Raw genomic sequence first — 14359 nt, forward strand, 5'->3', positions numbered from 1 at the left:
AACCGGTTTTGGCTCACTGTAATTTTTAAAAAATATATTTTATTGATTTTTTACAGAGAGGAAGAGAGAGGGATAGAGAGTTAAAAACATCGGTCAGCTGCCTCCTGCACACCTTCTACTGGGGATGTGCCTGCAACCAAGATACATGCCCTTGACCAGAATCGAACCTGGGACCTTTCAGTCTGCAGGCCGACGCTCTATCCACTGAGCAAACCAGTTAGAGCAAGACCCTTCCTGATATGGCCCAGGCATTGATTAGACCTATTCAGTGTAAATTTAAAATTACTATAATGCATATAGAAAACTTTTCTGTGAAATTAAACTTTTTATGCATACTTAATTTTAATTATACAAAAATTAAGTCAAAACTGGTAAACTAATTTGTCAATTTGTTAGCATATGCATTTGGAAAACGTACTTTATTATATAACAGATTTCGGCTTTAACAGGCCCTCGTTAGTCTGTTATATCGAGGTTTTACTTTATTATTATTTGACACATTTCTATATTTACCCTTGCCTTGAGTTGGTTATAGTTTATTGTCTCGCTTAAGTTGATGAATAATGAGAAGATTGCCTTTGAATATATAATTTATTTAGCAAATATGTATTGGCATACTATGTGTCAGGCACTGAGAAATTTGTTTAAAATTCATTTTGTATTTCTTTCATCTTAAATGCCTTCTTTTTGCCTCCCTATTCGAACCCCAATTGTCCTTCAAGTCCTATTACAATCCTTTGCATGTGCATCAAAACTTCCTTATTTCCTCAGCTATTTCTTAGAAATTGTACGTCATATGTGGTCTGCTCAGTTGATAATTATCATAGAATGTGCTTACTTTCATGATTTTTTCTTAAAACAATATTGATAGATTTCCTTCCTTATTAATTTTAAATTAAATGCTATTTCTATTATTCTTCCCTGATTCAAAGAGAAACAAACTCTTTGTAGCCCTGCATTAACTGGAACCTCCGATACACTGTTCCCTGTACTTTGTGTACATATCTAATTACATTGTCACATGATGCTCATTAGTGTATCAAAGACAAGGTGAGACCTTGTTTGATTCCCTTTTTGATTTTCATATAATACTGTTTTCAATTTGGGTTTTATATCTGAAGTTGGTTTTCTGATGTATTTCTTATCACCAACTCAGCTTTATCATCTAGCCTCTGTTTTCTCATCTCTAAGATGATATGATAATTTGTGATTACAAAGAATGTAAGTAAAACACATTGGATCAGTTCCTGACTTCTCTTACATATTTTATAAGTGGAGGGTCTCTTCATTTTTGTTACTTGAAGTAACTTATTTAAATGGTGCTTGTGTGTTTGGAGAAGAGGAAGGTATGTTAGTGGGACAGGAAGGTGGGTTTAAATGTAACATGCTAGGTACTTTGTATAATAAACTTAAAGATATTAATTGCACACTTATACAAAATAGGTATAATATGAACAAACCAAACTCTGGGGTTATTAAACACTTTAAATTAAGGATCTATAACCTAAGTCTGGAGCCAGATTCCTGTATTTGATATCAATGCAGGTATCATTTTGCCATTTTTTTGTAACCTCAATCTCATCATGTCTAAAATAGAATATGCCATTACCTCTAGACTCTTCCCCCACCCCTCATTTCCTTTTCACTTCCCTGGTTCTGCAACTTACCGTCATCATAATCTCTGTACTTGCCTTTTCTCGTCCATGATTTGAGAAGAATAGTAGAAATTACCTCATAGGGTTCCAAGAAAGGAATAAATGTAGCAATTTTTTAAAGCACTTAAAGGAATACATGACAGTATAGTAAGCAGTGGGGAAATATGTCAAAATGCTAGCATTAGCCCTACCCAGTTTGGCTCAGTGGATAGAGCATTGGCCTGTGGACTGAAGGGTCCTGGGTGCACATGCCTGAGTTGCAGGTTTGATCCCCTGTAGGCAGCCGATCAATGATTCTCATCATTGCTGTTTCTATCTTTCTCTGCCTCTCCTTTCCTCTCTGAAATCAGTAAAAAAATATATATTTTAAATGCCAGCATTAGCTTTGCCCTCTCCCTCAGTGTCCTTATCTACTTAGTTAGTCAAGGGCTCTTGTTAAAACTTTCATTTAAAAATGTATTTTATATTGGTAATGAATTCCACACTGCTCAAAATTTAAAATATGCAAATGTATACACAATGAAGTGTCTCCCTCCTTGAGTTATGTGTTGATTAGGAATCCTTCCATGGGCATTTTATGTAGATCAAAGAAACGAGTCTCTATATATACATATGTACTCCCCATTGCCTTTTATACGCAGTAACACACTCTGCATATTATTTTTCACCTGACTCTGTCTACTTAAAAATATACTTAGGCGCCCTTTCCATATATGTATGTAAAGAAACACCTCATGCTTTTGTATGACTGCATAGTTTTTCACTATTTGGATGCATCACAGTTCATTTAAACAGCCTCCTACTGAGTGACTTTTATTATCCCCAACTTAACTTGATCATATAGCCTTTACTCTCACTCCCTAGAGCCCTATCCATTCATCTTTCTATCTTTGGGCGTGCTCAATGTAAGAACCGCCCCACTATCATCTTGGCCAATGAGTAGACTCCCCAGTGCTCCCTGACTGCCTATGGTAGTGAGGGGGTTGCTGTGGGATCTGCCCTGAGGAAGCCTGGAGATTTAACAGCCCTCACTCAGCCTGCCTCCTCCTCGCACATCAGCAAAAGGGCACCACTTGGAGTCCCAGAGCACCCCTGTGTATCCAGCATCCTCTGAGCCACTCTCACCCTTCCAGCGCGCCGCTCATAAGTGGCCAGTCAGGCCTGCGCTCCAACTGATGGCTGTCTACATTTGTTCTTTTAACAGGACACACAGTAAGTACTCAGTGAGGGTTGGCAATTATTGTTCTTTCATCACCATTCTGTACTTAACCTCATGTAGAGTAGCTTCTGTGCTGCTGAAGGTTTTCCCAGAGATCATCTCAAAACTACTTTCTGAAAAATATGTAGTTAAACTATTTGGCCCTGGCCAAAGAGTGTCTGGCCTTCTGACTGAAGAGTCTCAGATTCCATTCCCGGTCAAAGGTTAACTGTCAATGGCATGCACTGCAGTAGCTGGAGCAGATTCAATTGCTGCCCCCAACCTGGAAGCTAGTGAGAGGCAACCAATCAATGTGTCTCTCATGTGAATGGTTCTCTCTCTCTCCCTCTCTCTCTCTCTCTCTCTCTCTCTCTCTCTCTCTCTCTCTCCCCCCCCCCCTCTTTTCCTCCTTCCCCCATTCCCCTCCCTTCCCTAAAAATCAGTGGAACAAATATCCTCACTGGGATGAGGATTTAAAAAAAAACAAACCCACTATCTGAAAACATCTGTGTACTCATTCTGTTATTTTAAAAAACTTTTAAGATTTATCTTTATTGTTGAAAGTATTACATGTCCCTTTTTCCTCATTGATCCTCCACCACGCCTGCTCCCCTTTCACCATCCTATTGTCTGTGTCCATGGATTATGCACTTCCCACCGCCCTGTCCTACTCTGCCCTGCCCCGCCCCACTCCGCCCCAACCCGCCCCACCCCGCCTTCCCCCTGAGATTCCCCAGTCTGTGTTGGTCATGCTTCCAGGCCTCTGTATCTATTTTGTTCATCAGGTTTTTAAAAATCTTTATTGTTGAAAGTTTTACATATATTATCCTTCCTTCCCCATTGTACCCCTCCAGTTTGCCACGCCCTCTGCCCCAGACCCTCACCACCCTATTGTCTGTGTCCATAGGTTATTCAAATATGCATATGAGGTCTTTGGGTGATATCCAACCCACCCTCCCCCATCTCTCCTCTAAGATTCCGAACTTTGTTCCTTACTTCCGTGTCTCTGGTTCCACTCCAGTCATCATTTTATTTTGTTACTTAGATTCCGCATGATGAATGGGATCATGTGATTCTTGTCTTCCTCTGACTGACTGATTTATTTCACTTAGCATGATATTTTCCAGGTCCCTCCATGCTGTCTCAAAGAGTAAGAGATCTTTTTTACTGCTGCATAGTATTCCGTCGTGTAAATGTACTACAGCTTTTTTATTCACTCATCTACTGATGGGCACTTGAGCTGTTTCCATGTCTTAGCTATGGTGAACTGTTCTGCTATGAACATAGGGGTGCATATATCCTTTCTGATGGGTGTTTCTGGTTTCTTAGGATATAGTCCTAGAAGTAGGATCACTGGGACAAATGGCAGTTCCATATTTAATTTTTTGAGGAAACTCCATTCTGTTTTCATAATGGCTACATCAGTCTGCATTCCCACCAGCAGTGCACGAGGGTTCCCTTTTTTCCACATGCTCACCAGCACTTGTCATTTGTTGATGACAATCATTCTGACAGGTGTGAGGTGATTCCCCATTGTTGTTTTAATTTGCATCTCTCTAACGATCAGTGACTTTAAGCATTTATTCATCTGTCTCTTGGCTTTCTATATGTCCTCTTTTGAGAAGTGTCTATTTAGGCCCTTTGCCGATTTTTAAATTGGATTGTTTGTCTTCCTTTGGTTATGTTGTATGAGTTCCTTATATATATTTTGGAAATTAAGCCCTTATTGGATATACATTGGCAAATGTATTCTCCCATACAGTGGACTCCCTTTTCATTTTGTTGATGGTTTCTTTCTCTGTGCAGTTTTTTAGTTTGATGTACTCTCATTTGTTTATTTTCTTCTTTGTTTCCCTTGCCCTAACAGTGTTTCCCAAACTTTTGACATATGTGTACCCCTTCTATAATTTTCATAACGCTGAGCACCCCTTGTACTCATGAGAACGTAGAATTAGGCGCAGCTACGCACGGTGCAATGCATATCCCCACCAAACTCTTCCTGTACCCCTGGGGGTACGCGTACCACACTTTGGGAAACACTGCTAGGAGATGTATCAACAAACATATTGCCAGGAGATATGACTGAGATTTTGCTGCCTATGGTTTCTTCTAGGATTTTTGTGGTTTCATGGCTTACATTTAAATCTTTTATGCATTTTGAGTTTATTCTTGTGTATGGTGTAAGTGGTCTACTTTCATTTTGTGCATGTACTTGTCTAATTTTCCCAACACCGTTTATTGAAGAGACTGTCTCTGTTCCAATGTATGCTCTTGCCTCCTTTGTCAAATATTAATTGAGCTTTTGGCATGCTCAGTGTAAGGACATCCCCTTTTCTCTACATCCAAGGGCTTGGCTTGATCTGGGTTCTCTGTTCTGTCCTATTTATCTATTGTATATGCCTGTTCTTGTGCCAGTCTCAGGCTGTTTTGATTATAGTGGCTTTGTAGTATAACTTGATATCTAGTATTGTGATCCCTCCAACTTTCTTCTTTCTCAGGATTGCTGTAGCTACTTGGGGTCTTTTTTGGTTCCATATCAATGTTTGGAGTGTTCTAGATCTGTGAAATATGGCATTGGTATTTTAATGTAATGTTGAGGTATGATCCCTTTATTCTTACTTTTCTGAGAGTTTGTATGAAAAAAGGGTGTTGGCCCTACCCAATGTGGCTCAGTGGATAAGTGTCAGCCTTCTGACTGAAAGGTCTCAGATTCGATTCCAGTCAAGGGCATGTACCTTGGTTGCAGGCACATCCCCAGTAGGAGGTATGCAGGAGGCAGCTGGTCGATGTTTCTCTCATCGATGTTTCTAACTCTCTGTCCCTTCCCTTCCTCTCTGTAAAAAATCAATAAAATATATTAGAAAAAAAGAAAAGAAAAGAAAAAGGGGTGTTGGATTTTGTCGAATGCTTTTTCTGTGTCAATTAATGTGATCATGTGACTTTTGTCTCTCAGTTTGTTTATGTGATATATCACATTTATTGATTTGTGAATATTGTACCAGCCTTGCATCCCTGGAATAAGTCCCATTTGGTCATGGTGTCTGATCTTTTGAATGAATTTCTGGATTCGATTTGTTAATATTTTGTTAAGGATTTTAGCATCTGTGTTCCTCAGGGATATTGGCCTGTAATCCTCTTTCTTTGCAGTGTCTTTGATTTTGGAATTAGGCTAATGCTGGCCATGTAGAAAGCACTTGGAAGTGTGCCTTCCTCTGGTGTTTTTTTGGAATAGTTTGAGGATGATAGATGTTAGTTCTTCTTTGAATGTTTGCTAAAACTCTCCCAATTATTTTTTAAAGTATATTTTTATTGATTTCAGAGAGGAAGGGATAGGTAGAGAGAGATAGGAACATCAATGATGAAAGAGAATAATTGATGGGCTGCCTCTTGCATGTCCCCTACTGGGGACTGAGCCCAAAACCCAGGCATGTGCCTTGACTGGGTATGGAACCACGACTTCCTGGTTCATAGGTTGACACTCAACCACTGAGCCACGCTGGCTGGGCTTTAGTTGTTCTTTAATAATCTTTTACAGATATTAAAAACACAGGTAATGTGTTTTTAAAAACTGCCTACTACTATAATCTCAAAACCCTAAAGTGTTGATTTTCATTTTTTAACAGTTTCAGCATTTTTTATCGTCAGTGGCTGAAAATGATTGATACTACCCAATATCTTTCTAAATGATTGGTATGTTGTTTTTAAACTTGTTTTTCTTTTAGTAGACAGTTTTTTCTTTTCTTTTTTATTAGGGTTATTGGAGTGACATTGGTTAATAAAATTATATAGGTTTCATGTGTACAATTCTATAATACATCATTTCTGTATTGCATTGTGTGTTCCCTACTCAAAGATAAGTCTCCCTCTGTCACTATATATTGACCCCCTGTACCCTTTATTACCTCCATACACCCCTCTTCTCCACACTGTTATCTGTGTCTCTGAGTTTTTGTTTGTTTGTTCACTCGTTGCTTTCAGTTTTATATCCCACATCTGAGTGAAATCACATGGTTCTTAACTTTTTCTGTCTGACATTTCCCTTATCATGATATTCTCAAGCTCCATTCGTGTTGTCACAAATGGCAGTATTTAACCTTTTCTCTGTCTGAGCAGCTTTCCATTGCGTATATATGCCTCACCTTCTTGATCCAATCATCCATGGAAGGACACTTTGCTTATTTCCTGAGTAGATAGTGTTTTAGAAAGAAGGTGCTCATCAAATTTGCAATATTAGAAAGTAGTAAGGGAGCACTGTCATTTGAGTCAAAAGATAAGGATTCCAGTTCTGATTTTGTCACTTCTAAACTATGTGATCTGAGCTTCCAAGCTCATTATTTGTGAAATGGGGATGGTATATGAGAGCGATTTCCCTGCTGTAAAGCTATGTAGATGCACATGAGGGATGATTATTTGTGTCTGAACATATTTGTGTTGTCCACATGCTCTATCTTGTTAAGATACGAGGTGCCTTCTTAGGTCTGTGTCAGGGTTCCCCATGCTCTGCTTTCTTTTGAAGTTGTAGGCCTCACTGACTCTGCTGTGCTTCCTTCCTTAAAGGTTTAACTTCTTGATTCATCCCTAGACATTTTTTTTCCTCTCAGGGCTAGCCAAAGGGTGAGATGCATTCTTATTAGCCAGCCACCTGCTCCTGTCCCTTAGAGGCACTGTTCACTTTCATATAACAAGCACAGCACTATGGAAAATGTGTAACAAAATAACCTTCGGAACATGGCAAATGGAATATAACATTAGCAATTTTCTGTGGTCGTGGTCCTTGTAATATGATGTGTGAAGTCATGCATATATTAGACATTGACCCCCTATGGAAGGGGTTCAATCTTCCTTTTTATCTCCTCCTTTATTTCCTCTTCCAGTACTCCCTACATTAGGAGAAGGACCAGAAAGTCCGGCTTCCAGACACAAAGGCTTGAAGAGCCATTCCAGGCAGAATAATGGTTATTATCTCAAGTAGGTTATTTACATTTCTGAAGCTCTCCTGCCTGTGAGATTCACATCTCCATGGCTCAACACAAATACCTTAACCCCCTTTGGGTATTTCCTTACCACTTTCCTCCCAGATTCTGTGCAGCTGTCTGGTTCTAGACACTTAAGAGCAGCAGCTCCAACTTTAGAGAAAAGTAAAAGGCTTTTAAATTCCTTAAAAAAAACAAAAAAACAAAAAAACTCCGAGCTTTCTTTAAAACCATTCTGTTGGCCCCACTTTTTAAAATTTTAGCTGGCTAAATATTAAATAAAAAAAATTTTAAAGAGAAGGTTATACACATTTCTGATAGCTATCTCTATATTCATTCCTAACAACACTTAAGAGCAGGGGTCCTCAAACTTTTTAAAGTGGGGGCCAGATCACGGTCCCTCAGAGAGCTGGAGGGCCGGACTATATGAACTACTAATTCCTACTGTAACACCTCGGCTGCGCTCACTGCCCAAAAAACCTGGCGGGCCGGATCAGACTCCTCTGCGGGCCGCATGTGGCCCGCGGGCCGTAGTTTGAAGACCCCTGCTTAAGAGTGTTGTCCATGGTTATCTATTGGCAACTCCAATTGACTATCTTTTGGGTGAAAGTGCAGTTAGCAAAAATGGCTGAGACATTTCTGATTGTCAGCTTATGCCATTTGATAATATACTTAAAATTTTTTTTTTATTGATTTCAGAGAGAAAGGGGGAGGGAGGAAGAGAGAGAAACATCAATGAGAATCATTGATTGGCTACATCCTGAACACCCCACACTGGGGATTGAGCCTGCAACCTGAGCATGTGCCCTGACCGGAAATCGAACCTCTTGTTCACAGGTCAATACCCAACCACTGAACGTACCAGCTGGGCTGACTAATATCCCTTTTTTAAAAATCTATTTTTATTTGTTTCAGAGGGAAAAAGAGATAGATACATCAGTGATGAGAGAGAACATTAACTGGCTGCCTCCTGCACACCCTCTACTGGGGATTGAGCCACCAAGGCATATGCCCTTGACTGAATTGAACCCACTTCAGTCCACAGGCCGATACTCTATCCACTGAGTCAAACCAGCGAGGACAATGACTAATATACTTTTAATGCAGTTTGGACAAGAAGTATTTTTTCAGACTCCTTGATTATTGCTATTTTAAATATTAATATTATTGATTATTATAGTATACTAGAGGCCGGCGCATTGATTCGTGCACATTGAAAGTAAATTCATTAGAAGGTGGCTGGTGGGGTGAGACTGGGTGAGATGGGCTGGACACACCCTGGAGACAACTTTCCTCGGTCTCTCCCCTGGCTGGCTGCACCTGGGGAGGCGCTAGGGCTTGAAGGGCTTCTGTGGAATGAGTGGAGACCCTCCTGCAGTTGGGGGTCCCTCAACCTGGTCTGTGGGGATTGGGCCAAAACTGGCAGTCCAACATTCCCCAAGGGGTCCCAGTGTGTGAGAGGGTACTCTGCACATTTGCTGTTGCTTGGTAGCTTCTGTGTCTAGTGTCTGCCCCCTGGTGGTCAGTGCACGGCATAGCTACCAATCAGAGTGTCTGCCCCTGGTGGATATTGTGCATCATAGTTACCAGTTGGACAGTCGGATAGTCGCTTTTGGCTTTTATATATATAGATTGTTTTTATCTTATTTTTTGTCTGAAGCTTTACATACATCTCCTTTTTCTTCAATTGACCCCCCCCTCCCCAGCCATTCCTATGCTGGGCAAGCCCCCACTGCCCCAGTGTCTGTATCCATTGGTTATGCTAATATGCATGCATACAAGATTGCTCTTATTAAATAACCTTCCTTATTCCTATGATCATTCATTCATTGGACATTAGCACGCTACATGGAGAAGATACTCTGCTAAAAAAAAACACAAAAAAAACTGGGACACAGAGAGGAACAAGACTAGGTATTTACTGAGGAGCTCACTCGATGGTGCCTCTTTGTACAGAATACTGAAAACACTTGAACACATATTAACTTGATAAATTCAACAACCCTATGAGCTGGTACTATTGTTCTCATTTTGCAAATGGGAAAACAGACACAGAGATGTAGAAACACTTATCCAGAGTCTTATCGTTAAGAAGTTGTAGAGCCAAGATGTGACCCTAGGCACTCAGTCCAGACCCCACATGTTTTTACCACACTTGGGTTGCAATGTGCGAGAATGGACTAAAAGGGGAAGTGACTGGGAAAAGATGAACAGCTAGGTTTAAGAGATATTTCTTCAGTGGAATTTATTGCAGCTGATAACCAATTGGCTGGAGATGGAGAGAGAGGAGTCAAAAGTAACTGGCCTTCAGGTTTTTAGATTGAGACTGGGCTGATGGTGGTGCTATAAATTGAGATTATAAGTATAAGCAGAAGAGAAGGTTTGTGAGCACACTGAGTTTATGAAAGAACTATTTGATACCCTTCTGCGCCAGAGCTAAACGTGGCCATCAACAATAATAATGGTGGTGACTTTAATAATAACTACTTATATTGAGAACTTTTCTTTTTCTTTTTTTATTTATTTTATTTTTTTTAATATATTTTATTGATTTTACACAGAGAGGAATTGAGAGGGACAGAGAGTTAGAAACGTCGATGAGAGAGAAACACCGACCAGCTGCCTCTTGCACACACCCCACTGGGGATGTGCCCGCAACCAAGGTACATGCCCTTGACCGGAATCGAACCCGGGACCCTTCAGTCCGCAGGCCGACGCTCTATCCACTGAGCCAAACCGGTCCTGGCAGAACTTTTCTTTTTAAAAAAATATATATTTTATTGATATTTTACAGATAGGAAAAGAGGGGGATAGAGACTTAGAAATGTCAATCAGCTGCCTCTTGCAAACCCCCTACTGGGGATGTGCCCGCAACCAAGTTACATGCCCTTGACCGGAATTGGACCTGGGACCTTTCAGTCCACAGGCTGACGCTCTATCCACTGAGCCAAACCGGTTTCGGGGAGAACTTTTCCTATGCAAAAAAGTACATTTGCATTTACTAATTCATGGAATTTTCACATTAAACCTATTCAATCAGTACCATACCCTCTTTCTTTGCAGGTAAAGAAACCGAGGTTCAATAGGGCTAAATAGGTTATCAAAGTCACTTTGCTCCCTCAACCCTACTATCTCGTAATCCATAGGAATTGAGGAAGACCAGATAGGAGATGGCTCTTATAAGTTGCCCCAGATAAAAATAACGAGGCCTAATTGAAGAATATGTGAATGGAGAAGAAGAATGGAATTCTTTTCACTCTCCTCCAGATTTTTCTGGCAGCAACCAAGCAAGTGTTCCTGACTTCACGGTGCCCTCCTCTGGATCATATGCAAGTTATCTTGAACTAACATTCCTTTTTTACTGTTGTCCCTCCTTTTTCACTCCTCCTTCAAAGCATAATAAACTACAGTCTCTGGCGCATCATACTTCATAGTCAAACATCTCTCCTACGTAACCTGTCTAATTTTCTTTTATTCTTTTCTATTCTTGTCTAACTCCTGTACTCGAGAAAACACACTTCCTCATTCTCCTTTTCTGTCACTCATCAAACACCTTGGGAAATATATTGAACATCTACCATGTGCACTGTCCGAAGCCCTTGAAATGCACCACTGAAAGGAACACCAAAGACGAAAATCTCTGCCTGCAAAGAGCCTGCCATCTAACGGAAAACACAGTTTTCTGCATCTGACTTTTATACTTATTCTTTACTACATATCTTCCTCCATGAACCCCACCCCCACCCCCAAAAGACTTCTCAGACGCCTTAGGACTTTGCAGAGAACAGTTTGAAAATGTTAAATTCTAGATGGAGAAGTTCAAGCTTAGAAAGAAAAAGGCCTTGACAAAGATGATGGGCTGTGATTTGTAGGCATTGAACTCCCAGGTCAGTGCTCTCTGCTGCGTTTGCTGATTCTCCATATCTGGTTGACTCAGATAAAAAACTGATAACAATTTGCCTACTCTAACTTCTAACACAGTAATTATGCAGAGATGGTTTGGTGAATGATGGATGTATATATGAGCAGTTCTACTCATATACTTGGAAGAAAGAAAAGAAGATCTATGTACTTTGAGATAAAATTGGTGCTATTTTAAATTCTTAAAATTCTCCAAGCTCTTGATAGTGTCTCAGAAGTTTTCTCATAATTCCAATAGAGGATTCTTTGTCTATTATTGCCACTCAATTAGGATTTGTTTTCTCCATTCCTGACTTTTAATAAATAAAGGAATTGTGTTTAGAATTATATTTTATTTTGTGTGCGGTCATATTATAATTTTCTATTCCTGCTAATTGTGCATTTGTTGTATATTAACTGAATTTGGCCTTAAATATGAAGTGACCTGTAAATGAACATTTCCATAGATAGGTAAGTGTATTTGATGTCCAAAGCAATTAACTGATTTATAGACAACCTTTTGAAATGCAACCAAATCATAAATGAGGAAACTAATTGTAATTGACTTGGAGATACTTAGAGAAATCTGAAATCTGACCAATTAAGTCATAAGCAAGCTGCGGATTCATCTACCTTGCCCCATGCTTTCCTCTCTTAGTGAGATTAGACTGTAAATAGATCAAAGGAAATCTGGTAAAAGAGAAGCTGGTATGTGCTTCTGGTGGGAATGAATGTGATGGTGCAGGGCAGCTGAGTGAGGCCACCAAGAATCTTTTTCTCATAGGAGGAAAATCTTATCTAACAAGGTAATAAAAGATTGCTCATATTAACTCCATCTGGCTTGTATGTTAAAGAGAGGTAGAGAGATAAAATATCCCTTTAGATCAATGGTTCTCAACCTTTCCAATGCCACGACCCTTTAATGCGGTTCCTCATGTTGTGGTGACCCCCAACCATAAAATTATTTTCGTTGCTACTTCATAACTAATTTTGCCACTGTTAAGAATCGTGTTTTCTGATGGTCTCTGGCGACCCTGGCTAGCTGTAGAGCCTAAGAGCCTAAGACCATCAGAAAACACAGATATTTACATTATGATTTATAACAGTGGCAAAATTACAGTTATGATGTAGTAATGAAAATAATGTTATGGTTGGGGGTCACCACAACGTGAGAAACTGTATTAAAGGGTCACGGCATTAGAAAGGTTGAGAACCACTGCTTTAGAGAGAATTGATGCTGATGTGTAAGCAAGTTCACTAGGGTACATATCCATACAGGAACATGGGACTTCTTAGAATGAGAGCTAGGCCAGGAAGGGGAGCATTCTGGAAACTATGTAGCTATGCTGATATTCCTATGGATGTAGGGTGGGTTGGAGAGATTGGAAGAAACAGTTATACATGCATACAGAATTTGAGGGGAGTGGGCAGCTCATATTATTGAGGACAAGCCAGGGCCATCTTGATGAACATAACATATAAATGTTGTCCAAATGCTGACTTCTCTGTACCTAGTAAATCTTGAGAAATCATGTTAATAAAAACACAAACAGGTATAACCAAAAATACTAGTAAGCGACGTATTGTGTGTGAATACAGTGGGTTAGATCCTATTTTAAAATTGTCTTTCTCTTGTCTCTTTTCCAGATATGGATCAATTCATAAACAACTTGAAGGCCCAGCTTAATTCAGAAAGTGGCTCAATGCATGTATTCAAACAGGTCAGTTATCAGGAAAAAGAGATACTAATATTGTGCCATAATACTGTTGAGTGCTTCATAATCATTATCGAGCTGAAGATCATTTTTCTTGTCTATGTCTAACAACATATTGAGGACTAAGAAGGGATGAAGAAGGGAGGTTTGTAAGAAGTACCTGAATGCCCAGTCTTCACATTCAAATAGGGAGAACATCTGGCCTAAAAGAAACAGCCTCTGGGAACAAAGCAATAGGAGCAAGATTGGTATAAAACTGCAATCATTTATCTATCGCTATTCCATATTTCAGGCACTCTGAAGATTAAATGTATTGTCTTATTTAATCTTTATAATAATTCCGTTGGGTAGTATATTAGTCAGGGTTCTCTAGAGGAAAAAAAAACAACAGAATGTGTATGTTTCAATCTCTCTCTCTCTCTCTCTCTCTATATATATATATATATATATATAGATAGATAGATAGATATAGATATATATAGATATAGATATATATAGATATGTAGATATAGATATAATTTTGTCTTATATATAAATATATTTATGTGTCTATCTATCTATTTATCTATCTATCTATCTATCCATTCATCTATCTAAATAGAGAGAGTGAAATATTTTAAGGACTTGGCTCTCATTATTGTAGAATTTTGGTGAATCCAAATCTAATGGGTAGGCTGGCAGGCTGGAGAGCCAAGGCAAAGTTGAAGTTTGAGTTCAAGGGCAGTCTGCTGGAAGAATTCTTTCTTGCTTGAAGGAGGTCAGTCTATCTATTAAGGCCTTCAAGTGGTTGGATGATGCCAACCCACATTATGAAGGGTGATCTGCTTTACTCAAAGTCTGGTGCTTTAAATATATATATATATATATATATATATATATATATATATATATAATTTTTCTTAATGATCCCTAATATTT

The 14359-nt window shown here is 39.3% G+C and overlaps 1 protein-coding gene across 3 annotated transcripts in view; it reads left to right on the forward strand.

Moving 5' to 3' along the window:
• Positions 1-14359, forward strand: part of KLF8 (KLF transcription factor 8) — a gene marked incomplete at its 3' end in the record, with an annotated part of 76776 nt that overhangs the window by 41105 nt on the left and 21312 nt on the right. For 2 of the 3 annotated variants that reach the window (XM_084871130.1, XM_084871129.1), the window contains exon 2: positions 13374-13447. The exons of the other annotated variant lie outside the window; for it this stretch is intronic. In XM_084871130.1, coding sequence (XP_084727256.1) covers positions 13376-13447 — 72 coding nt within the window. In that variant the 5' untranslated portion in view covers positions 13374-13375. The remainder of the gene's footprint in view (positions 1-13373; positions 13448-14359) is intronic. 3 annotated transcript variants of the gene reach the window in all.

Source organism: Pipistrellus hanaki, assembly GCF_964339955.1.
Source record: "Pipistrellus hanaki genome assembly, chromosome: X".
In the NCBI taxonomy this organism is placed as follows: Eukaryota; Metazoa; Chordata; class Mammalia; order Chiroptera; family Vespertilionidae; genus Pipistrellus; species Pipistrellus hanaki.